Below are 27,579 nucleotides of genomic sequence, written 5' to 3' on the forward strand. Positions count from 1 at the left end.
CCGACATTTGCAGGGTGGGATACGACAGGGGAAAAAATCTTCTGGTTTACCGGATGACATCGTCGACAAGAACAATTTTTTGCGAGCAAATTGGTGACAAAATTGCGAAAACGGAAGCAAAATGCATTGAATGTGATTAAACATGTCTAAGGTGATCCATAACCTAGTCTGAATGTTTAAATCGGACATTTTTCCCTGATGAGGATGGCTTCGAGAACTTGCAAACGGCCTTCATTGGAACATCATTTTAGAATCGGGGTCTTTTTAGGTAGGTCAGAGAATAGGGGTTTTTAATTGTGGGTTTTACGCGTCTGCTGGTCTGACACTCGTTCCTACAGCTGCATTGTCATGCGCCGTGATAGAGATGTCGTAGTTATCGAAATAAAAGTTCATTTGGGGAGCCGGTAGGCCTGTACATCATTTAAATTCAGATAACATATAGGTGCGCTTTAGCTGGTTTTGGTCTGCTGTCAGGTTTATCATTACGAGCCTACTAGTTGCCCTGGTCTCGTAATAAATGATAAGTCTTTTGTCGGTGTCTTCGTCATTTGGTGTGATATTTGTCCTGATGATGTTCTGCGACAATTTTTTCTTCAACCTCGTATGACAGGGACATTTGATTTCGATAAAATTTGATGGGCCGGATGCCTGTCGAGTGGTTTCAGGTTCAGTCGATTCAAGGTGCACCTAATCCCTAGGTGACTTGCGCTGTTCGAAAAGCTTCTATTACCGGGCAATAGCTTGCCCCGTTCAAGTTCGCGGGGCGAGCTGGACCAACTGGAGCGATGTTTTATAGCGATATATATATATATATATATATATATATATATATATATATATATATATATATGCATATATCTCCCCTCCCTCCCTCCCTCTCTCTCTCTCTCTCACTCTCTCGCTCTCTCTGCGAGATACTTCTGTTAATGGGTGGAGTTCTCGTAACACAGTGGTTTCACTGCGTGCATGGGAAATCAGCGGCACCTGAGTCGATTCTGCCGCGGTGCGCTCCTTTCCTGTCAGGGTCAGAGGCGGTGCCACACCACATTGCCTCGGCTGCGGAATGTGTCGTAAAGGCCCAATGACAACGACTGCCGAAGCGAGACCAGAACGACATCGTCTTCATGCTGTCGTGCGCTCCCTGTACGGAGTCTTGACGCTTTACAGTTAGGACTCAGCCATGTCGGAAATGAAACCCAGTCACGGTGCATCACGTGCGACATAAAAAGCGGCCTGACAAATGAAAAATGGGCACTCTTTTGACCCCGATGACAGAGCGCAAATTGGACAGACCACTCAGAATGTTGATATAGAGACTGGTTTCCTATGACGATTGCCATACAAAATCAAGGTGATCTGTTCTCTGTGGTTTTTGTCTTGACAGAGGTTGGTGAACTCCTCCCTGTTTAACTGGTCCCAGCCGATCGTAAGTAACTCAGATCTTGCCTCCTTTCAGTCCATTGGAATTGAGGCTTCCGGCCAAGCAACCCACATCAAGCGTCTGCCGCGACGCCGGACAGCAAACGTCTTCTTATAAATAACATCAAGGCATCGTCTAAGTCACTGGGTTTCAAACGGGCCGCTCCGTTAGTCCCGAGCACCACCTGTGCCCTGGAAGCGGCCACCACATCAGAGGTGTTCTCGCTTCCGGACACCGCCGCCTCTCAAGCCTCGGAAGCTGCCGCCTCACGAGCACCGAACACCGCAGTCTCTCGAGCCTCGAACGCCGCCGCCTCTCGAGCATCGGACACCGCCGCCTCTCGAGCCTCGGAAGCTGCCGCCTCACGAGCACCGAACACCGCAGTCTCTCGAGCCTCGAACGCCGCCGCCTCTCGAGCATCGGACACCGCCGTCTCTCGAGCCTCGGAAGCTGCCGCCTCACGAGCACCGAACACCGCAGTCTCTCGAGCCTTGAACGCCACCGCCTCTCGAGCATCGGACACCGCCGCCTCTCGAGCCTCGGATATCAGTTGTTTCTGCGTCGGAGACAGCAGCGGCTGCAGCATGGCTAACGGCAGTTCGTCCTTGGCACCCGGCAGTCTTGGAAACGTCAGCTCGGCGGCGGGCGGCGGGCGGCCGTACGAATACCCAGAGCTGGCGGACATCTGGGCCGAGTGGGGCCTCCTGATCTGCCTCTACTCGGTCATCCTCTTCCTGAGCGTGTTGGGCAACGTTCTGGTGATCGTGACGCTGATCCAGAATACCAAAATGCGCACCGTCACCAACGTGTACCTGCTCAACCTGAGCATCTCCGACCTGCTCCTCGGCGTGCTGTGCGTGCCCTTCACGCTCGTCGGCACGCTCCTCAAGAACTTCATCTTCGGCGGCTTCATGTGCAAGATCTTGCCCTACCTGCAAGGTGGGTCCGGGGGGAGAGGGGGTGGGGTGGTGCCGCGCGGGCACCCTCTGATGTGTGATCGCCCGGCGGGTGCGTCGACCTTTTTCTGTTTTGTGGGCCAATGCAGAGCCTTTTTTAATTCCACAGCCGATCTTCTGAAGCTACCCGGAAGGGGGGGGGGGGGAAGAACGTGAAGCCTGTTAAAATCCGACGCAAACATTTGCTTTAACCGGCTTATACCGTCCGGCGCAAGGCGAGGGAAATAAATTTAGGGAGAGCGTGCATTCACATAGTCGTATATTTCCACGGTACACAGGCAAACGCAGCAGTGTACACTCCAGTGCGCAGTGGTCCGGCCACAAACGCCACGTTGCCGAGGTTCCACCAAAGCACACTGCATGCTCTCAAATTAACGAGGGCACAACGAGGACGTGAGCGAGGTCTTGTTCATTTTACAAATGCAGCTGTGTACGTCGCCGAATTTCTACACGAATAGTTACTGGCCATGTGATAAAATAACAATTCAACGACGATCCCCGTGCTGTCACCGGCTTAGTGCAATGATCACATTTAGAGTTAAAACACTTGATTGCATTAGGGGTTTTCAGACGTCACTCGACTTGAAGCCTTTCGTGACCAAAAGAGCAAGATATTGCCTACAGGTGGAGCACCGGGGAGAAAGTGTACTCTCTGGTAACGTTGCAGCTCGTGCTGGACGGGGTCCCGTCCGATCCGAAATACCGCCTAACTGTCCACGGCGCGGACAGAACGGCTCACAACGGACCACATGTCGCCACGTATCCTGCTCCTGTGCGTGCCGTATGGTGCTACGCGTGATGCCTGGCCGTGCTAGACACGACCATGCCTTCGCCGCCTCCCAACAGGGCATCCGAACGGTGACGACGGCTTTAACGATGACGTTTGTCGGAAGCGGTGTGTGAGGAGGGGCCAAGGAAAAAAAACACATCATGACTAGACAGCTGGCTGCGGCGCTCGGCTGGCGGCCTTGATCAATAGGAGCCACCAGGCAGCGTTAGGTCCCGGGAACGGCGGAAATCTAGGCGTCAAAAATAGAACTCTGAGGGCAATAGGACTGAAGCGAAATGTTAGAAGTCTGTGCTTTGAAGATTTAAAGGGATGTTCTACCCTTGAAGATAGTGAAGCAGTCACCAGATATGATGAAATAATCTCACTTGTAACCATTTGTATACTTTTAAGTGGAAAAGGCTGCTTAAGACAACATTTTTTTTCTCTATTTAGTGAGTATGCTTGCCAATACGTGATTGCTTGATTACGTTTTGATACATTGTACAACATTGATTGAGAACAAATTGACGGCCATTGCATCAGGAAAGCGTACACACGAACACGATGTATGAATGACTCAACAACTATATTTGTATTGGTCTTGGTCGCCGCATGATTGATAAAATAGCAGGGTTTGAATGACGTCCCTGTGGCGTCATGATTGCCTGGATGACCTTGAAATAGTTTGCTCAAAATAGTCTACACGTCTGCGCAGGTGTCTAGCTAAAACCTATAGGTGTTTGGGTCAAAAGAAGGGCAGGACTCTAGACTGCAAGGTGGCAAGTTGAAGGTGACCTTCAAGACGGCTATTTCGGTCGAACACCTCATACAAATGGAACACTCCCTTTAAACGGATCAATTAAAATATCGTGCCGCTGTACGAACAGAAGTTTTCAAGTGATGGACTCATGCGGGAACGGTGCTTCCCAATTTGAACGTCTCCAAATTTCAGTTCACCTCCTGCCATCGGGTCGCACAGTTGCCCCCGCAGCGTCGTCGACGGACATTGCCCGCCGTCTTGCCTGTTGCACTACCATTCACAAGACTGTCTCAAGGAACGGCATCGTACGCACCCGCCAGCCTGTGACACAGCATCAGCTCGGTGGGCTGTCGTCGGCTCGGCTGCTCCTGTCCGATTCCGTCTGCTCGGCTTGGCCGGAAATGGGGAGCGTGCGACCGTCACGGAACAGGAAGCGGCGCCCCCTCCCCAGGCCGGCGGACGCGGCCGGTCGTTACAGGGATGTAGCATCGCCAAGATGGCCATCGATAAGAGGCAGCTGGGAGACAGATGGGAGGAAGGCGCACGCCCTCCGCGCAGATTGGATGTCGGCAAACGGAGACGAACCGTGCGGTACCTAATCCGCTTATGACGCTCACCAATAATGCTAGATACCTAGGTGAGCGAGCTAGGGGAGGCAGGGCAGTGTCTACCAACACTTGGAAACCTTGGCGTTTGGGTTACGTGGAACTAGGCATGCGAGGTGATGCGTAGGAGAACATGATATTGATAACGATAAACCTCCCCGATTAGCTAAATTATTGCTCTAATTACTGATTAAAACATTTTTGTTGTAAATGTTCCGTAGAGTACCAGTTTGTATTGTGTCAACCACCTGAAATATCTACTTGGTGGTACAACCCATTAGTGTCAATTTTTCAAATCGATTGGGGCCAGAATTGTGGAAGTCGCCATAAGTGGGCCGCGACAAAATACTGCTCGGGTTTTGATCACTTAAGCTCTGGTCATCGAGAAAGAGAGAGAGAGAGAGAGAGAGAGAGAGAGAGAGAGAGAGAGAGAGAGAGAGAGAGAGAGAGAGAGAGAGAGAGAGAGAGAGAGAGAGAGAGAGAGAGAGAGAGAGAGAGAGAGAGATATATATATATATATATATATATATATATATATATATATATATATATATATATATATGCGCGTGTGTAACAAGCATTTCTGCATACTTTTGAGCATAGCCACAACAATCACATGTGGATGCCTGGCAAATTGATTTGGTTTCTTATAAACATACCTGTTTTTTATTTAATTGATGTCAGATACCCTGCTGTTGAGAGTCCCTTTTCCCCGCTCTTTTCAATTTATTGCGAGCCTGATGTACTTCAAGAAGGCACTGGTCCAAACCTTTGTGCATCTGAACGGGAAACGACCCTCACCCACTTCAGTTCGAACGTCCGCCATGGCAACGCCATACGCATCGGAGGTCAATTGTAACAGCGTTGCTAGCTGAGCTCGCTCTTCAGTTACCGTGCGATTATACGTATGCACGTATATTTGATGCTCAACAAGCTCATCCACAAAGCGGCGCAGCCAGTCTTGGTAAGGGGGGAGGGGGAAGGGAAGGGACACAGGATTGACGAAGGGCCGCTCCTTGTGAAAGCCTCCCAAAAAATTACCGGATGTGGCCCCCGACCTGATTTCAAAGAATACCATCTTATCTGTTCTTTTTTCTCAATTTGTACTTCCTTTAACGGAAACAGAAGCCAGAGGGCATTTCAAGCATGCTATTCTCGTTGCATTTTGAGGTCGATAGACTGGAAAAACCAGGCGTTAAACGATTGCTTAGAATTAATTATTGGCGCTTTTTATTTTACAGTAGTTTAGTGGACTTTGTCTGAGTCGCTGGTACTGTGGGGCTGCGCTGGAACTTTTGTGGGATGTACAAAGCTTTTTGAACGTAGAAGACAGCAAACGTCGGTTGCGGATAGAAATGGGATCATGCAGTTGCAATGGCATGGTCAATACACGCTCCTCTGAGAACCCTTGCTCAGAATCGAGAAATGGATAAATTATGTAACCAGTTTTACCGTAGTTCGAGTAACAACCCCGCGCCCAGCGCTGCAGTCTCCGCAGGCTGCGCGTTGTTGGTCTACGACTGAAGTTAGACGGTTGCCAACGACAACGTTTTTGAAGGTAGTGCTGTTTAACCCTTTACGATGTCAACTGGTATGTTCAAAGATAGCCTAGGAGCATGTTTCACCAATGCAAATTTTAGATTTGTGAGGGGAACGGATTAGCATTTACAGCACAGTGAACCAGTGCTGGATTTTGGTGGTGGAACCAGGTAAGTCACAAGCAGAATATACATTTTCCTGTTGCTGTTCAGAGGGGAATCTCGTAATGATACAGATTAAATATACACCCAGTCTACTTTTTAAACGGCTCGACTTCATTCTGAACGACTTTCGGGAACCTTAGTTTACGACGGCTATGCTCGCGCCAGGCGTCCACCACCCAGTGTGAGCTGTACCGGCTACCGCCGTTTGACTTAATAGAAATTGCAGCCCTCGACCATTGGTTCTCTTGTTCTTAGGATTGTGAGCACGCAAGTATGACTGGTCGTTCTGGCACGCAAGGATGAACGATCTCTCTGTGACTGATATGAACGTTCTCTCTGTGACTGATATGAACGTTCTCTCTCAGCTGATTCTGAACAAGGATGAACGCTCTCTCTCAAATTTTTTTGATGCGCCCTACTGAGCATTATGGAACTCCCTTACCTTTTGCGGGCAAGGGGCACAGTGAATAGAACAATGTGACGCATTAAAGCTTTAAGTAAAAAACCAAAGGGCCATTCCACTGCGGCGTGGCGTGCCAGCTGGCTGTCATGTTAAGGACACGAGGACATCAGGACCCCATCAGGACCCCATCAGGACCCCATCAGGACCCCATCAGGACCCCATCAGGACCCCATCAGGACCCCGAGGACCCCCTCATCGATGCGGAAACCCTCGGATGGACCAGTCATACATTGGTTACCTGCCTGATGCTGGACTCCCCTGGCCTAAACATTTGGTCCTGGATCAGCACAAGGACGCTCATTGACGCAATTAGACACTCCTTATCGCTGCGAGTGGGTCAATAATTGGTGCATATGCTCTTGTTTGTTTCAGTGGGGCCTCATCGGAGCTGAAATTAGGTAGAAGGCTCTGTTCGGTAATTGGGGACTCGACTGACACAGGACCTTTTGTAGCGGTGGACCATGTGTGGCAATAAATCATGCCCCAGGACAGTGCTAACGTAGGGAAACGGTCACGGCTCAGGGGCGATGCGTTATCCCGCGGACGCGGTGGGGTGGGACGCGGTGGCGCCGGCGAGTCGCACGCCTATCGTGTTGCGGGTGGGCTTGGAAGGAGTATAAGAGATGGCGCTCGGGGCGCGTAGGGGGAGTCTCCCTGTCGCCGTCGCGTGCGGCAGTTCGCCGTTGTGTGTGGGGTGGTCCAGCCACGATGCGATCCCGAATGCACCTTTCCAATGCCTCAATGTGGACGTTCGTCATAAGTTTTCTGACCTGATGTCATTGTCCGAGAGCCTCGGCCAGCGCAAGAGGCCCTCTGGCATAGGAAGTCCCGTCCTTGTCTATGTTCAGCAAATGTTTCCTTGGCCGGCTCGGGCTCCTTGCCGACACAGAACACTGTGTAAGACACTGTAGGGCCACTGACCAGCACAGGGGGTCCCATTGTTTCAGGAATCCCAACCAATGCAAATCTCGCGTCCCGGCCTAGGCTGTGCTTGGGAAATGAGCCCTTTGGACTCAGATCGACACAAGGTTCACTGCTTGGCGATGCCGGTCTATGGCCGACATAGAAACTATCATTATCCTAGAGTGTCCTCAATCGGCGCAAGACGCCCTCTGACTAACATTTGACGGTCCGTCCCACGGGCCGATGTCCTAAATGTCGCTATCCAATCGGGCATTTGATTGTCGGTCCCCAGGCTCTGGGTCCCCTCTCCAGCATTGCCCGGGCCGGCTCTGGACCCCTTGCCATTGAAGGACCCTGGTTCGTCACTGCGGTTCTCTGACCAACACATAGGGCCCTGTATTGACCTAGGGCCCCGACCAATGTAAATGGTAGTCCCTGGCCTTGTCCCTGCTGGGAAATGGGCCCTGAGTCCCAGACCCGAAGCTTGAGTAATTTGGTGTCGAGTCCGCTGCGTGTTCCAGTAGCCAAGCCGCCACCACAGGGGCGTAATTTCGCAAAAGAGGCTTGGGAATCTGAACAGTGAAAACAGACTAGCCTTAAATACACCAAAAACAGTTTTCTGCCAGGATTTTACCAACTTTCCTCTCAACGTTATGAAGTTGGGAGTCCTCTCCGCTCCAACCGAAAAGGAAACTTCAGTCTCGTTCAAATACCTTTCCTCGCTCTGTCCCGGCGGGCAATGTCACTGGGCGTCATTGTCATCTTGTTTGGGGTCGATCGTCGAAACCAGGTTTTGATGATCGACGTAGGTGTGACGATGTGACGTGTCTCCAGGCGTTGTTGAACGTATACGACTTCGGGAGTAATGAGTGTAGGTTAATAAGCGCGGCTGTTAAAGGCTCCCGTGGAAATCCCTGGCTGGCAGCCGCCAGACGCTGTGCGGGCTACAACGCGGCGCTGCGTGAAGCATGTTCGACGCAGCTAGTGTTATTTTGGTGGCCATTGTCGGTCGATTACTGCCATCAATTTACTGGCTGCTGTCATCGTCAGGTTTTCGTAACTGCTCCATGGAATATTAACGGCGAAGTGAAGGTCGGCACATTCTTTAGCTTATTTCCATCGTAGGCAACTACAAACTTTGGCATGTTTTTGGGTGATAATATTCAACTGGTAAGTTTTCAATTTCCGTAAGACATCGTGGCAAAATAACTCAACTTGTTGTATCATGTAGAGATTAAAGCATCGCTGAATAATGCCGAAGCACTTTGACAATAACACAGAACTAGGCCAGAGTCAGCTAGTCATGCCAATTGTGTATTTTAAAACGTGCCGCATGGAGGGAGCACAGAAAATACGCAAGTAAATACAATACGAACGCGGAGATTGAAAAGCGTTACTCGCTCAGTCAGCTGCACTTAGCTGAACGTGACATCTAAGACTGTGCTTCCTTTGTCCTACAATCACTAGAGCTCTTCCTCAACCCTCGCCCTGATTCGCCGTCTTTCCTAACGTGGACGGATAGGGGGAGAGGAGGGGGTGGTGCGACGGTCTGGCGTTTCCAAGCTATTGAAGATAGAGCGTAGCAAAACAAAACTCACTATACTTGTCTCAGCAAGATCTCGCAATTGGTACTAATTGTAAGCTGTTGGGTCAATAATTAGCCCATTATGGTAGATCAAAGGTCAAATACTCCAAAAAGGTGTTTGTTTTCAGGTTTATAGCATCCTATATACGAGACCGTGCCTTTTAGCGACACGGAATGTAAACGAGCGTGCTCCTTGTTCTATTCTGAGAACAAAAATGTACATTTCTATGGTTTTGAGCAGATATTCATGGCATACGGTTTCGTAAATGTAACGATACCGACCCGTGGTACGTTCTACGACACCATGGATTGCCACTCGCCATCCACGCTTTCCGTAGCCCGCCGTTCAGTATTCGTCAGACACCGCCGCTGCTCCGAAACCAGGAATACTAGCAACACGTTTTTGCCGTAAAAACACACAAAATGAATGCCCCATAGACTACTGATAATTTGGACCCGATTACACAACATGCCGGAGAGGTATTCCCAAGAAACCATTGTTTTATCAACATCATGTGATGCAACCCCCCCCCCCCCCCATCAAATGGGTACTGCATCAACGCTTCCGTTATCAGGACAAGGGCTAAAATTGATCAGAAACTGAGCCCTTATTCCTAATTTCCTGCTTGCACTTAGCCTTTAGAAGGTTGGGGGGGGGGGGGCGTTAACTCGCCAAATTTCTTGGTCAATGCATATTTATTTGACTCTAAACATTGCTAAAACACATGGCTGGCTCCAATGTATCCAAAATATTGCCTTCGTACTTCAACATTTTTCTTATGTTTGCACTTGTGTTGTCTTCTTCTTTGTTAAGTTCAAAGGATAAACAAACGTCTTGACAAGCTTGCGTATTTAAAATGTAGTAAACATGGCACCCGAAGAACTACGTAAACATGCATGCATGAACATGCATAGTTGATCAGTCTAACATGACGCTTTCGTCGGAAGTGTTCACCAAGCATGCATAACTTCCTCATAGGCACTGAGCCGTAGCTACACACTTCAGGAATTCGCACCGTGCCGTCAACATCACGTCAAAGCTTCGTATCAGCCGAATGGAGGGGACAACTTCCCTAGGTAACATGCCATACATAACCTGTACAGGCACTGCTCGTCTCCTTTCTTGCTGGCTATGTGGATTCTGAGCGCACCGATGGCTTTTGCTCGAGTTGTTTGAGTTTTGGTCTGGCTGATTCTGATACATGATGCGATGGGGATCCCCAATAATAAAATATGCCACTGGCTCACCGCTAGATATCTTGCGACTTTTTTATTCTGTTCTTTTTTATAAATTTATTCCGAATGGCTTGAATTCCTGATCTTAGGTTCATAGTACCTGCTAAGTATAGCTTGCCGTGTGTACCCTGAACCCATCCTCCAGTCCGTGCCGTCCAGTTCAACAGATAATTTTGCCTCCCCCCTTTCGCCAGACAGGAATGCGGAGCGTTTCATGTGCCGCACAATGCTGCGACACGGCCGCCTGATTTGACCCTCGCTAGCCAGTTGCCAGCTGACCTTTCATTTCAGTCGGGCCAGGCAATGCACCCGATCTGGGACTCGTGCCCAGTGCCGCTGGATTACGAGTCCTGCATCTTTCCCCTAGACCACGGAGGCGACTTGCCCCAGTAACCCACGTTCACGAACCGCAACTACGTAAAAAAACATGTCCATGCTGTTCATAATCGCATTAACTGCAACACCAGCAATTATGCCCGAGTTCATGAAAAATGCACTAATGCCAAGATGCAAATTGCCAGTGACTGACATTTTACACCCAGCAATCGATCTAAGCAAGCTCTGGCGGGTCAAAGCAATTACTTTGGTGGCTAGAGAAGTAGCTCTAACCGGAAAACGGCAGAGGTGACTGCTGAGGTGATACGACAGTTGATGACTTTTCAAAAGGTCTTATCTGCATTTCCAATCAAAGCTGTCGAGAAATTCCCAAGATGCGTGTTGAAAAAAGACATCCTTGCCTATTAAATGGGTTAACATTGTACTTGCACCATGCTAGCGACAATGGCCAGTTTTGCATGAAGACTGATCGTATGCAAATTTAAGGCTAAGATGGCTGCGACTGAACCGACTATTTAATTATAATCTAGATCACTTCATAGAAATATATAGTAAAAAAACATTCTGTTACAATGGGGACCACCCACGAATGCCCTGTGTTGTACCTGTTACGTACATACCTGTATGTGCCTCATCAAATGGGCACTTTATCTAGTGACACGATATCTAGCCTACTGCAGGCGCTTGAGTAGCTTCATCACTTCTTTATAACCGCCCATGGCAACTTGACAAATGGGGCCGTTGGGTGAACACTTCTGGGCGTCTTTTCATTCAAGTAATTCATTTTGGCGCTCAATTGTATGAGGCCGACGAGATTCATGCCAGCATAAGTAGCAATGCACGAAGCCTGCCGCACGCTGGCTACCTGGCCCGGCACTTCGGCTGGGCCGGAATTACCGTCCTTCACTTCAACGACAGCCGAATGAGCAGCACTCAGTGCGAGACACCCGGGAGTGACTCTAGAAAATCGCCACCCCATCGCGGCAGGCGTTAATGTCCGCCCCATCATCAGTGCTGAAGTGCCACACTCTTACGTCCCTTCGCACCACCGGTCCTCACGCTGCGTTCAAGCTGGCGGCAGAATGCAGCGAGAATGTTAGCTATGCGACGTATGCAGCTTGACAGGTAACACTTCACTCAGAACAGCTGCCATTTGCAACGGACGGTAGAGCGTGGTGAGTTGCGGGCGCCGCTTATAGCCATGCATAGCGGAGGACTGAACTGTATGCAGGATGTCAAAGTCAAGGAGGGTGTGCTTTGCTCCCAAAAAGCGGGTAAAAGGCTTATGGATAAAATCGCTTTGGCGCGCATAACAGGTGAATCATGTGTATCGCTAAGGACTGAGCGATGTGAGGCAGCACACCATGTGAACTAAACGATGACATCGCAGCGGGTGGCAACTGAGGAACAAAGCGATTTGTCATGGGGGCCAGCAGGAATCATCAGCGCTCGGCCGGCATGTTGCAACCTTTTTAATTTGCTCTGAAAGTAGCTTGAGCTGCTTGACGAAAGCTGCTCGGCGACGCCCAGAACAAATGTCTATGCTGGGTAGAGTCGGATTGAAATGAGATAGCCAGAGAATTATGGTCCGACGCAAATTAATTTTTGTTTTCATTCCAACCAGTCATTGCCGGAGAAGGAAGAACGCTTGCGCGTCGTCCTCATACTGAGGCCCATAGATTAAACTGCTTGAACCACCCGGAATGGGAGCTGCAGTTTTGCTGCGAGGAAGGGATCGGCTTTGATGGCAGATGATGCTCGGGCAGGCCTTGTCGTTCATACCCGAACGCCAGCCACCGCCCGGAGTGGCGCATCCATGTATTGCGGTGGCCACCGGCGACGATGCACTCTCATATGGCGCCCTATTGCCCCGGTCATCGTCCCACACGCATACTAACACGGCGCAGATGGGCCCAGACCGACACCCACACACTCCCTGGAGGTGGTCCCCGCCATTGTGTCACTGCCCGTCCTGTCTCCGCACCCCTGCCCCCCGTCCCGCTATATACACCACCAGGGACCGCCGAAAACTGCCGAGATGTACGTCACGGGCGCCCATCCTCGTCCCCCGGGCGCTCCGCCCTGCCCGATGATGATGAGGGGAGGCGGCGGTCGGCGCGGCGCGGCCGGTCTCTGGGGCAGCCACGAGGTCGGCTCGTTTGTCTTCGCAGCACGGCTCGGCAGGCCGAGCCGGTGGTGCAGACCGACAGTGACCCAGCTGCGACCGGCCCTGTTCCGGCCCGCAGATGAATGGTCCGTCCCGGGGCCCGAACGCTCTGGCGCCCCCCAGAGTGTCGGAAATTGGGCGTGGATGTGGGGGACGTTCGCACACCAGGGAAACGCGTGCTCTTCCTCCCGCGGGAGAACTCTCCACCGCCGTCGGGCATGGTTTGTGCGCGAGGTGACCGTGTTTGCATTTTGTTTTGTCCTACGCTGCTGCCTCACGAGGGCCAGGCAAACTGACCTCTGTTGTCGACCAGGAAGCCGTTTCGCAAACATTTGAAGGATCTGAGATAATAACATTTATTTTGTCTTATTCACAACGAGATCTTTTCTTTAGTCATCAGGATACATGGCAATCGTGGGAGATCAGCTTTTAACGATTAACATAGAGTGCAGTGACCTTTTTCATGTTTTGTAAGCCTAGTTTTTCAGCTAATCCAATTTTGGTCAGCAGAGTGCTCTGGCCGCTTTGCGGCTGGCGGGAATATTCCGCGCCAAATAGTGCGGAAAATTTGAGTTCACTCACCAAGACTTGAAGCAGGGTCTCTGGAAGCAGCTGAATAATTCTGGCACTGCAAAGCTAGAATATCTGAACAACCAGCCTTACACAAACATCAGTACACACGCCCAGCTCGAACAAAGACCTATCGTGCCTTTTAACATGTTTGTCCAGCAATGGAAGCTGGGTGAACACACACTGCAACTACAAGATGAAAGAAATGTTCCTCTGCGCCATATCAGATCTGAAGACAAAGCGAAGCTGTCTTCGGCTCGCGGCCGTCGTGGTGCGCTGCTACACTGTACAGCGCTACAGCTCAACATGGACTGGAAACCGATAAAGAATTGCCAGGCCGGGGAAACGGGCTAACAGATCAAGAAAAACACGGACAAGGTGAAAAATCAGATAGTGTCGCTAACGCCATAATTGTGCACTTTTGCACATTTAGCAGCAATTGACAGCAAGCTGGTTGAAGGGCTCATGTGTAGATGGTTAATACTAAGAGCATACCGAGTAGCTGAACAAGTAAGGCATAACCTAGCATAACCTCCCCCTGTCAGCTTCTTGTTTTTCTGTTGTTCAAATAGGTATTTCGACATCTTTCATCCGTGGGCCAATCTTGCCATTCGTTTTGAATGCCGTCTCGTCGCGAGGCGCAGAGCGTAGATCGGCTCCAAACAAGGTCACTATGAATATTTCCAAAGCCTTGCTAATCACAAGATAAAAACATCGTAGCCAAGATGACACCGAAGAGGTTGTAAATTATGTTCCTGACGATGATTCACGCATTCTGAGCATGCAAAATGACGAAAATGTATCACGCAAAATATGTCATTTAACAGAGAGAGAGAGAGAGAGAGAGAGAGAGAGAGAGATGAGGAGAGAGAGAGAGAGAGAGAGAGAGAGAGAGAGAGAGAGAGAGAGAGAGAGAGAGAGAGAGAGAGAGAGAGGAGAGAGAGAGAGAGAGAGAGAGAGAGAGAGAGAGAGAGAGAGAGAGAGAGGAGAGAGAGAGAGAGAGAGAGAGAGAGAGAGAGAGAGAGAGAGAGAGAGAGAGATATATATATATATATATATATATATATATATAATGTACTCATGACGTACAATGTTGATGTATATACATATAACACACACACACACACACACACATATATATATATATATATATATATATATATATATATATATATATATATATATATATATATATATATATATATATGCATATAATATATCAACCGAGACCAAAACATATTACGCCCAACGTGGATTGTTCAGGGAAGCTCGGCTGTAGAGAGCAACTAAGGCTAAAATAGAGCAATTATGTAAATGCATTCTGAAAGTCGATAGTTGTATCCCGTGAAGGTTAAGTGGTCTGAGTGCGCAATCACCCGTCGCGAGTAGCACATAAGTTGGCGGAAGGCTAACCTGTTTCCAGTTCGCGTTTATTTACTGGCGTCTCCGAATTCCCTCGCAGCTTCCAGCACGTTTCGACCTGGCCGACGATGCACCGATTCGTTCCAAGTAAGCCAGTTTTTGGGTTTCGTGGTGTTCTGTGAGGCCTGAGCAACGCGGAAACCGGCAAGCATTCTCGTGTAATGGTTTGGTCACTGGTGCAAAGTAGGTGTTTTAACAGTCTTGAACGGGATTTTTGTTCCCTACTTGGTTTTACTGGCCGGTGCGTCCAAGGCCGAAAGGACGAGCCCAGTGTATTACGACGAGCGTGCACGGAAAGATAAACAGATAGTTTCCATCGCTTTCCTGACAGTTGTTTGAGACATACCACCCTTGACGACGTCTTTCCGGATCTTGTTTTCTGTAATGCCGTTATTTCCACGGTCATGATCGTTGTACGCTACACGGTTTTTATATTTGTATTATCCCATCATTAAAGACAGTATGTGTCCTTAATTGTTGTCATCGGGGAAGGGACGAGGGGACACTACTGTAGACCCGGGGTAGGGACCGGGGAGACTATTGTAGACCCGGGGTAGGGATGGGGGGACACTACTGAAGACGGCCGCAGGGAGACTCCTTCCTACCGAGGTCTGCCGCATTGACGCCATTCTGACGTCACCGACCGTCTGGGCCTGACATTGATCCAGGCGGGTCCCAAAACCATTACTGAATTGGAACCAAGCGAGACGAATTTACGCGGACTAAGACGCTCCTCACCTGATCTCTCCTCTCAGCTTCGTGTTGGTTGTGTTTGGTGTTCGTGGCACCGTTGCGTTAGAAATTACAATTTGTGGGCGTTTTGCACTTTTGGACCAAAGTTCTTTCTGGAGCCAGCCCAAACCTTAAAATACAACCGATCGCTGATCGCTTTGACGAGCGACCGTGTTCTGTACGCGTGTGAAGTGACAAAAAATAAACATTGATTGTGTGCGATCATCCTCATTGCCCTTGCGCTGTGCGCGCACTCATATCTTTGTACAGGTGGAACGAAAATCGCAATACCCAGAGTCACATAACCTTGGCACGCTCAAGTGTTATCGCTCAGTTATGAACTGTTCTTTCCTAGATGGCCACTCAGGCGTTGATTCCCGCTTGAGGAAAACCTATGAGCCCAGTGACGCACCGTCTGGAACAATTTCTATCTTCATCTGTGGTTCATCAAGTCTATCCAGCCGGTTAATCTTGCCGCTTCATTTCCGACGTAACCGGGCGGAAACACTCCATTGCCTGCGTCCAAGGGCGGTGTTTCATTCTCCAGACTGCAGTATTCATTAGCGAATGGATGTTCGTTCCGCGTTAACTCTTAAGCCACGTTATCAACAGTGTCGTCACGCAGTCCACAAGTTAATATTGATGACGGGCTAATAGCTCAAGTTGGTATACCATTGACAGTGATGCAGTAGTGATAAACCATTGCCGATGCTAGAAAATATGTACCGAAATGTGGCCAAACCGTTGTGAAACATGTTTTCATCGAAAAATATGCTTTGTTCACAACAGTTCGGCGCAGCAAAAAAAACAAAGAATCAGTAACTACGCCTCCGCCCGCCGGCAAGAGCAAGTTTATATATATATATATATATATATATATATATATATATATATATATATATATATATGTGTGTGTGTGTGTGTGTGTGTGTGTGTGTGTGTGCGTGTGTGCAAGTTCACTGGCAGATCTAAAAGCATGGTAATTGTCATTTAGTTGCACCACGTATATCACATTACACAGATGATGCACGGTGTACTTTTCCTAACACAAACAGTCATTATTTCAGTACACCTTGCAATCTTGCGCGAAGGATGCCGAGTTTTTGCTCATCACCAAAGCAGATTTTCGTATATTTGTATGGGTGATTTGAATGCTCCGGACGCTGGGTACGGTCTAATCGTGCTCAGGATAGTGCTCAGGATGTCACGAACTGATAGCTGGAGATTACAAAATATTCTAGCATCGAGCTCCAACATCCAGTTCAGATGGGAAAACATCCCCGACATTGCTTGGTCAAAGTGATATGATGGTCTTGAGGATAAAATGATCTCTGGTGTAATGCTGAGAATCATCACATTTTCAAATGTCAACTTGTCAGAGGTACATCATCATTCTAACCTCACACGACCGTAACTGACCATTACTTCTGTGTCAGAAGCATTTGGTCTGGTTGATGTCACTTTGATGACGTCAACATATCACTGGAAGAATTATGTGTTCATGTATAGGGATACACAGGCGAGGAGAAGTCATTCCATACAAAATTTACAGTGCGTAGTCAGCTGCATTAACTGCATGCTGGCGCATTCACGTGCGCCTGTAGCCTGGCCTATAAATCTACTAACTTAACAAATGCATTTAAAGGGAGTGTTCCACATTTGTATGAGGTTTTGAATTGGAATGGCCATCTAGACAATCATTTCGTGCGGTTCGTAGCCCTGCTCTTCTTAACACTTAAGTGCCTCCAGTTTCGGAGGTACAAGCACGTGAAGATGTGCAGTTTATTTCGGGCGACTGTTTCAGGGTCATCCAGGCATCCATGACGCCATAGTAACGTTTTCAAATCCCGTCATTCCATTAACCATGCAGCGATGAAGGCCAAAGATATACTTGTCGGTTAGTTTATGTCTGGCGTTCGTGAACACGGTTTCCTGATATAGAGCCCGTCAGTTGGCTCTCAGTCAATGCTTTGCAAGGTACGATGGCATAATCAAACAATGACGTATTGGGGAGCATTTTTACTGAACAAGGAAATTGTGGTGTCCAGAGCCGTCTTTTCCACTTAAGGCATATCAATAGTTTTAAATGAGATAATCCCATCATATATGATATTTACTTTAATATCTTCAAATGTGGAACATTCCCTTTAAATAAAGTGTAGCGACAGATTCCCGGCACATTTCCATACCCATACATCTAAAGATCACACTGGCAGGAATACATATGCATGTCAGGTTTGAGTCGTCTCTCTCTCTCTCTCTCTCTCTCTCTCTCTCTCTCTCTCTCTCTCTCTCTCCTCCCTCTCCCGGCTATCAGCGGCGGTCTTTAGGCACGGCGCGGGTCCCGCCCCGGGGCGCTGAAATAACGACCTCCGCGACTGACGTCGCCAGCCCCCCTCGCCCCTCCCCGTTGCCCTGGAGGGGGAGAGCCGGCAAGAACAGGAGCGCGGCCGTGAAGCCGCTCTCGCTAGCCGCACTCAGTCGCTCTCGCTGGTCGCACTCAGAGAAGGCCTGCAGAGCTAGGGCTGACGACTGGCATTGGCAGAAGCGTCGGTAAATGATAGAACACCCGTCGAGTAATGCACGGTATGGTGGTGCAGAAGTGTAGGACATGGTAGTGCAGTGATGTTGGGTATTGTTGGCTCATTCCAATGTAAGTCAGCAAGTGAACGGACCGAAGTTGCACCTTTACTTCGAATCGCGATGAAAATGCCACCGTATCATGCAATGCCTAACACCAACTGCACAAATTTTAGAGACTGGGGCAACGATCATGCTTACAGCCTCATACATTGTGATATGTCACTAAGCGACTTTAATCTGTCAATGTCACTAATCTTTAGTGACTTGCAGCTCCGCGATAGAGTTTAACGAGAGTGGAACAGGCGTCGCCGACTTTGAGACACCTGCCGCATCTTTCGGCCATTTCAGTTCTGTGAAAATTTATTTCAAAGTTAGAAGCTCGCGATTAATGTCGGATAACCTACTTTCACCCTCGATGACATTTGGAAAGCACTCTGTGTTGTTTAATTAAAGAAACAAAGAACGAATGACGATCTGTTTTATTTTGAGAGATGAAATTGGAGAAGGAATTTATAACAATATTTATTTCCACCTCATGCAGCATATTTTGATTTCCATGTCAAGTGTATGCCAAACGCAAGCATATGCGACCGTTTTTGTGGGCAAAACTGAAGGTGTTTTTTTGCACCATCAAAATACAAAACTGTAAGGACTTCCCGACGAGGATCCGGTGATGGATCTACCGAAACTTGCTTTTATTCACAGCTCAGGGGGTTAGATTGCAAAGGAAGTTGTCGCTGAAGTTGAAGCTCCACATATCGACCACTGCTCACCCGTAAAGATTGTCCATACAGAGGAGACATGCATGCAGTCCGCAGGCCATGAAACTGTGAAGTTGACCAGACGCCGCTTTGTGTCTGACGAACAAATCGGCACTCAATCAATGCAAAAGCCAGAGCCAAACACGACGAAGGAACCGTTCTGGACATTCTCGCCGAGCATGACCCACTCATGGTGCGTGGTTCAGTCCGCGACCTCCACTGAGCTTTGTCTCTGTATACAGCGCGGATGCCTGTCGACGCCAGTCGCATAAGCCAGTCACCAGCGTAAGTCGTGTTCGTATCAGACTGGAAAGTGACATACGTCACGATCCACCTCACGAAGCACGTCTATAATCCAGCACGTCATGCACACGCCGGGCACCACCAATTCTTGCCGGCGACCCACATCAACGTGATAGCTCAAGGATTGTCCACCTGGAAATACGTGTGTTAAAGGTAGTCCGCGGATTGAAGCGCGCCAATCATCAAGCTGATGTAAGCCGTGCCAGTTGAGTTTTCACAGTCCCGCATGACCATAGTATGTTCCTTGAATTCTGACTTGGCTGACAGGTCTATAGAATGACCTGGTCATCAACAGCTTGCATATTGCATGACTGTTCTGTGTGGTGTTGGACCACGTTTCTACATTGCGGCGCATTCTGTTCCTTCCATGCACTGTGATATTGCATTATCATGTTAAATTAATGTCAACGGCTCAAGGCCCGTTAAAGCCTCTGTCTTGTGCAGCACACCTGCGTTAATGGATGCGTTGGGGGCAAATTTGCTTGCATTCAGTCTCTGATGAATACGTGGGCTGGGCCAACAGAGCCTATCCTTCGTTCCCAGAGCCAGCGCTTTTATACGCCATATGGTTGGTATTGCAGTGGTCGGAGGTACTAAGAGCTGCGGTTTTCGGCTAAATATAATCAAGTGTGGTTGACGTTGACATGGCTGCCACGGAAACCGAACTAAATGACCTTAAGCCCAAGTCGGACGAACCAGATAGAAGATGGAGAGATCATGCTGCCGTTGAGGCCAGCACAACTCGTCCAGCTGAAGAAAGTCCTACTGAAGTCACAACCTCATCAAGCCGTCGGTGTTATCCGACAGAGCAGAGCGGCAAAACAGCGTTCTCGAATATCAGAACTTTCTCAAGGAAAACGGCTATTCCATAAGCCTATCACGCCACTGGCCAATGCAATATTGTGAAGCCGACATAACACGGACACCCAACATCCATCCTGCAGAGACCAGACTATCCGTGACACTTCCCTGTGTTGATGACCGCCCGGCGAGACAGGTGCAATAGACGCTTATCCGGGCTTTGAATTCGGAAGTCATCAACCAACGGGGACACCAGTGGGAATTGTCTGGTTCGTTCTGCGCTGGAGAAAACTTGCTGCTTAGCTGGGTACCGAGCATGCACCACCGGTGAGGCAAGGCTGAGAGATCTACGCTGCTGAGCTGGGTACCGAGCATGCACCACCGGTGAGGCAAGGCTGGGAGATCTACGCTGCTGAGCTGGGTACCAACCATGCTCCACCGATGAGGCCGGGCTGGGGAATCCACGCTGCTGAGCTAGATACCGAGCACGCACCACCGGTGATGCAAGGCTGGGAGATCTACGCCGCTGAGTTGGGTGCCGAGCATGCGCCACTGTTGAGGCCGGGCAGGGAGATCTATACGCGACCAATTGCGTCGCTTACCAGATCTCACAGGATCTCTGTCTACCAACTGATCTGTGCGAGACAAGACTAAGAGTGCGCCTGCGTTATGGGCACCTGCTTGATTCCATGACCTAGACCGTAAGCATGCCGTTTGGTGATAATTCGTCGGTTAGCCACCCAAAGGCGCGACTCAACATCCAATAGCGCGCCAGCATTCTACGCAGATGGATGGAATGGCTGACAGCAAACTGCTGGAAGTAGTTGTAAAAACACCATCCGAAGAGCGACACCGGCATTGACATCTGGCCCACCCTGTCGGGCGCCCTGTAACTGAAAACGGTCCGTCGGCGCCCCATCCGAGCACCAGGTCACCGCCAGGTGGCAGCGCCGGTCTCAAACTAATGAACAGTTGTGGACTGTCAATCCAGCACGGGCAGCAGCAAAAGCTGGGTGGTTGTGTCACCTCCTTTTTTTCTCTCTCTCTCTCTCTCTCTCTCTCTCTCTCTCTCTCTCTCTCTCTCTCTCTCTCTCTCTCTCTCTCTCTCTCTCTCTCTCTCTCTCTCTCTCTCTCTCTCTCGCTCTCTCTCTCTCTCGCTCTCTCTCTCTCTCTCTCTCTCTCTCTCTCTCTCTCTCTCTCTCTCTCTCTCTCTCTCTCTCTCTCTCTCTCTCTGTCCGCTCTTTATCTAACTGATCATGGCGAACGGCGATAATTTGTGTTTGCAACTCTTCGTCTGATCTTTGCTCACGAACCAGCCTACAAGTCTTCAAAGTGAGTATGTCAGTGAGTTTCATAACAGCTTATGGCCCTTTGTTTGCCATCAAGTAGATTGCCCTACATCGATGTGGCGATCAGGCAATTTCGAAAGCCAAAATGCGTTGTACAACCCGAGCATTATATTTATGTCTTCCTGTGATAGAAACAGTCTGTCTTAGATATGACTTCCAACCTGAAAACAGGCTATAACTTATAGGATATAAGTTATTGTTGGTAAAACTGAATATATATTAATGCATTAAAGATCATTGCAAGTGAAGCGAACTGTTTAGGTGTACGCATATCGAACAATGTTCCCAGCGAGTTGAAGGTTATGTTTTTATTGTGTGTCGAATCAGTACAAAATGGAACGTGCATTCCGAACGTGATGGGGAAAAAGCAAGAGTTAGAGCAACAACCATCTTTTTTTGTCCTTTCCCACAAAACAATTTTTGTCCTTCGACTCTCCCGCATAATAAAAATGGCGTTGTTGATGGCCCAGGCGGTCAAAGTAGGTTATGTGACATAGGAGCGAGAGGTGATGACTTCACAGTGCACGTCGACGATCATTTTGATATTGCCAAGGTATGCAGTTATTGCAAGCTCAGCAGCTAGGGCTTCTTACGTTTAGTCACTCCTCATCAAGTAACGAGGCGTCAAAATTATGCAGAATGGCACCATGCGACGTATCTTCAGAAATGTCCAATGCTTTAACTTCTCGACTCTTGTTACGATCTTTAAAAAAGGCACCTTTCTTTCAGAAGATATGTTAACACGCACCCAGGTGGCCGGTTAAACACGTTTCGCTTTGGTGGGTGGTCAGTTTGCCACCCTGAGATCTCAGAAGCTAAGAGAGCTAGAGACACTAAACTTACAAGATGAGCTAACCTGTAAGTAAACTAACGAACTAACATACTAACTAGCCAACTAACTTACAAGACTGCTTTATTTCTGCGTTTGAATAAGCGTCAAAAGACTGCGCTACGCAGTAGGCTCTTAAAAGCAAAATATTGACCTTGGTAATTTCAGGTCAGTCACCTATTTTTAATTTACCTAATTTTAGGTCAGTTATCCTGACCTTAAAGAAGTTCATGGAAGATTATAATGACGTTTCTGTTATCAATAACTTCAAAATGAGCACCAGAAACTACCCGATGCAGCGATCTCTAGAGTAATGGGACCGATCGCTATTGACTTTGGCCTGACCTTATCTGGCTTTAGACCAATTGACTTTTTTACTTCAATTGTTTTGTTACTTAGGAAATAATCACAGAGATGTATGACTCTGTCTAAGTCTCCGTTGTTGGAACAGATTGAACGATTCTACGACGATTGGACGATTGGACCTAGAACTTGTCTGCCTGCATCCATGGCCTTATTTTACCTGCCGTAGATTAGTGACCTTGCAAGATACATCTAAAGCGCTGATGCCGAACTATCCGCTACTCCATTTTCTACTGATGCGCAAAATTTGGCACGGCTGCACCCGCCGTTCGTAAAGAATTCCGGAAAAACCTTCGGGGCTCAAATTAACCGTCAATTGAGAGCGCGTGTTAATGATTTAACGGACGCTCATAGACGCCCATATCACGAACACTTATCGCCAAAATGTGACATGCAACGTGTTACGCCCTGCAATTTGTCATGGAACACGTCAGTTGTGCCGTGACATCGCCAGAGCCGGGTGACCCGGCTTGTGCAGCAGCCGGTACGTGACAGCTGGGCGGGGCTGGCCTCTGCAGCAGCGGGCACGTGACGGCCAGGCGCGGCTGTGCGCCGCGATAACCCGCTGACTGGCACGGCGCCGCCCCCGCAGTCGGACACGGCGGCTGCGGCCGGGCGCCGGCTCGGTGCCGGTCCCGCTACATGTCGCGTGCGGTCCCGGTGCCGGTCCCGCTACATGTCGCGATCGTGCGATCCCCGTGTCGTCGTGTCTGGCTGTAAACGCGGACGTGGAGTTGCAGCCGAGGTTATTAGGTGTTGGCTGATGAGCAGTACGTGTGCGAGAGGATGATGACGCGAAGTTGCTGACTTTTATGTTGCCTTGTTTCATTTCGACTCCGCTACGCCGAATGCATCAATACGAGGAAGTGTCCTGATTCATATTGATTCTTGTTATCATGGATTCCGTTGGCATCGTTCCGTTTGATCTAACATTTTGCGTTGTGAGTGACGAATGTAATTGATTGTCAGGGCCTCAGGGCCTAAGGCAGCGTCACAATTTGCATAAGCAAAATCGACCATTTGGTGCTTCCATCAATCGACAGGATGACACACATTCCAGGAAATGTGGTATCACTCGAGCTGATACAGCCTTTATTTCAGTCTGCAGCACACTCAGACCTGTTTTATTACGTACAGGGATATGCATGCATATTTAAAGGAGCACCCCACCGTCACTGTTTTACAATTTTTGCTTATCCGACGCGTCTGACCTGGCCGGTGATTTGGCTTTCTTCAGGAAAGCTCCTTCCGAAAAGGTGAAAATTAAGATGTGAAGTAGCCGCTCCGACGGGAAATATATCATACAACTTTCTGCTCACCAATATGAAACTAATGCTTTTCACGCACTTGTCATTTACTAAAATGGGTCTTATGTAATGCCTAAAATACATCTATTGACTGGAATGTTTCTGCAATAAGTGGGATGAGAATAAAATCATCTATTTGAGAACACTATGTGCATTTATGCGTTCATTATAATGCAAATTCAACGAAAGGCCGCACTACGGTTTTGATTTCCGCGCTACGGCACCTAGCAGCGGCTCTTTTCGAAGTGCTTGTTGGCTTTGGGAAGCATTGTTTGTTTGGATGTCCAGCTTATGCATCAGTTTTAGATAGCCAAGTGACTTTTGAGAATGAGCGCAGCTCGAAATTTTGAGCACCGTCAATACATTAGTGATGTAGCAATATAGGGTCGTCTACACGCGCTGGTGGGGGTTAATTTTCTCTCCGGGATATCAAACTGCTAAGAAAGCTAGAAACACAAAATTCACAGGGCCAGATGATCTGTATGCGTGTCCACATTTGTCAAAATCTTAGGTTTATAGGTCATGATCTTTACACCAGTTAGGGTCAAAAAGTTCAAATTCAAGATTGGTGTTCATAATGCTCCAGGCCTCCTTGTGTGACCCCCTTGAACCTAGGCACCTGTTCCAAGCAAAATATCACTGGGTTGTTTTGGGTAACTGACCTTTTTGACCTTTTTTAGACCTTTTTGGTCTAAAGATTATGATCTGAACGTCAGATAAGGTCAAGAAGCTCAAATTGAAGATTGATGTTCAAAGTGCCTCAGGCCTCCTTGTGCAACCGCCTTGAACTTAGTTACCAGTTCCAAGCAAAATGTCACTGGCTCATCTTAGGTCAGCGAGCTTGTTTAAACTTAGTAAGGCCACCCCCGCGAGACCAAAACCAAACCAAAACAACAAAAAACCCGCGAGATTGTCTGGTTTTTTAATTGGCATCGATGCTATTAATTACGCAAGACGGTACATTCCTAAAAACAAAAGGTTCACCTGGGCCATATTTGGTCAGTGACCTTTTCTGGCCTTGAGGAAATCCAGGAAAGATGTCTGTTGCGGTCCATGTTATCAAAGAATTTAAAATAAGCATCAGGAACTATATTTTGAAACATTAGCCATCTGCACATACGATTTATTAAGCACACATGACCTGCATTAAAAAGGAGGTTAGTTTTTACCTCGGTCTGACCTTAATGCCCCACCCTAGGCTGACGGAATTTGTTGTTATGCTAAGTTCTATTGTTTTATTGCCTAAGAAGCGACCACCGAGATGCATGGCTTCGTCTAACACTCTGTCAGATTGGCAGACCCGTCAGATCCATTAGATCGGATTACACGAGTGTCCGGATATTTCCCTCGCTGACATCCACGGCATGGCTTTGACCTGCCATAAGCCAGGGACCTTATGATATAAATGTTTATATTAAAGGATCCGTTATTAAATTGCCTGCAGCCTCGCAAAATTTAGCGCGGCTAAGCTACGTGGCTCAAGAATTATTTCGCTAAAACCTTAGGGAACATATTATTGGTAGGTGGTTAACACCCGCCCCGCCCGCGCGCGTGTTGATCACCTACCTCCTGGTATATAAAAGGTCGTTAGCTCAACATAAGAGCTTTTAATTCATAATATAGAACACCCCGCGGCTGCAAGCTTTTCTTTATCATGCCATACCATAGCAAATGAAAGGAACGTGGTTCGTTTGTAATCAATGGTGTGAGAGCATGCGATGCGCATACCATCGGCGTCACCACAGGATATGGGACTGTGCCACGGCCGGCAACTTCTCGTTGAAGTTCATCATCGAGCCTATGGTAATGCGCGAAAAGAAGGCCTTAACGTTATACGGGCCGTCGCGTTTTCGGGCATATGTTAGGCCTTGGTGCATGTCGAGGAAAAGACTATATGTATGCTTTCCTATCGGAAACGGTAGTTACATATGTTATAATCTTCTCATTTGCATTCCATTGGTTGTGTTTAGGCATTACATGTACTGTTTTAAACCTGTCACATTAAATACCACAGCCTGGTGGCCCCAGACTGGTTTGCAGGGAACCTATTTGAACTCTTCGCTCGGTGTGTTCGTGTTTTGGTTACCTCCCTGCGCGCGGACCGGGCGCACTCGCAGGTGCCCGCGCCACGTGGCTGACGCCAGGTCCGTGTTGCAGCCGTGTCGGTGTCGGTGTCGGCCTGGACGCTGGTGGCCATGTCGGTGGAGCGGTACTACGCCATCTGCCACCCGCTGCGCTCGCGCGCCTGGCAGACCCGCAGTCACGCTCTCCGGCTGATCGGGGCCGTCTGGACCGCCGGCCTGCTGGCCGCCGCGCCCACGCTCGTCGTGATCCACCTGATCCCGATGGACCATCCCGGTGAGTGTCCGGGGAGGGGCGGTGTGCCACGCCAGGACCGCCGAGTGTCGGTGGGAGGGGCGGTGTGCCACGCCAGGACCGATAGGAAGGTCGGCCCGCCGAGCGTCCGTTGGAGGGTAGAGGGGCCACTACCAGGCTGCGCTCCGGCATGGGTGAGATACGTCTGCGAACGATGGAAGCGGTTCAGTTGGTGACCAAAGGGGCTGACCGTCGTTAGGGCTTCCACGACACACTCAGCTGAGGTTATATGGCGTCGCTTGCCTCTCACTCCGTCAAGAAGGGCGGGGACCACAGGGAATCGAACCCCGTACTTCTGGTATTTCAGACGCTCAGCTTAACCACACCTCCGGCACCTGAAGATGGCTGACAGGTCTCTAAAGGCATTGACCGGTGCGGCGGTCTTTGTGAGCCGAATACACAGATGACAACACAGAGATTCTCTTGGTTTTGCCCTATAACATGACATCTGGCATGCCCTATAACATGACAGCCTTACGGACCAGGGAGCAGCAGACGCTGCCGGGCCTTCGCTGGGCTTCGTTTTTGGGCCGCTTTTTTGGAGCCGCTGTGAGGTCGTAAATGTCAGCGAGGAGTAATGATGTAACGCCACACCACCTGATCCTCTGCGGAGTTAATGCTGTACCAACACATGTGTCAGGCAGTTTGATACCGCTGGAGCGAAGATGCTACGCTTATAATGCTATTTCTTGTGATTCCGCGAACTAATGTGGCGCACCACTTAGAACTATCGACTATATTTAGTCACATCTTTGCAAATTGCATAACGTATATTGTTGATCTGTATTTCCTTTATTTCCGCGACAATTGCGAGAAATGCTTGAAACCTTGATTGCGAGCTGCTGGCGTTGACGACCCACAGCTAGCAGTGGTGAAACTGGAGCAGCATCCAGCGACGTTCGCGACGCACATTACACGTGCCTGTAGGATTAAAGTGATTGTTGCGCTCGTCTTAAAGTCGCACTTTTTGGACGTTGACGATGCAACTGCCTGGAAACAGAAAGGCGTCTATGCACACACTCCTGCAATTAATTACACTAACTGAACGTCAGCATTGACTGCACACATTTATTACTAAGAAACCGCACAAAAGCCAATTTCCTGAGCCCTGTGCAAACAGTCATTAGCTCTTCGGAGCAGCCGTTATTGGCCCCCAGGTTTGCTAGGGGCACTCAGTCTATGTCTCACACGGGCAACAGAAGCAAGTTATTAATGCACGTCTTCATCATCGATTTTAATTAGCTGCTGTCTAGGCTGCTTCCGAGTGGCCGTCTCAGGTT

General features: G+C 48.9%; 1 protein-coding gene across 1 annotated transcript in view; it reads left to right on the top strand.

The window, feature by feature from the left end:
- Positions 1-1,928: 1,928 nt before the first annotated feature.
- Positions 1,929-27,579, top strand: part of LOC119092667 (cholecystokinin receptor) — a 34,305-nt gene continuing 8,654 nt past the window's right edge. The window contains exons 1-2 of the mRNA XM_037215635.1: positions 1,929-2,359; positions 26,081-26,281. Of these exons, the coding sequence (XP_037071530.1) occupies positions 2,005-2,359; positions 26,081-26,281 (556 nt within the window). The 5' untranslated portion in view covers positions 1,929-2,004. The remainder of the gene's footprint in view (positions 2,360-26,080; positions 26,282-27,579) is intronic.

Source organism: Pollicipes pollicipes, unplaced genomic scaffold (genome assembly GCF_011947565.3).
Source record: "Pollicipes pollicipes isolate AB1234 unplaced genomic scaffold, Ppol_2.1 Scaffold_3447;HRSCAF=4054_pilon_pilon_pilon, whole genome shotgun sequence".
Taxonomy (NCBI): domain Eukaryota; kingdom Metazoa; phylum Arthropoda; class Thecostraca; order Pollicipedomorpha; family Pollicipedidae; genus Pollicipes; species Pollicipes pollicipes.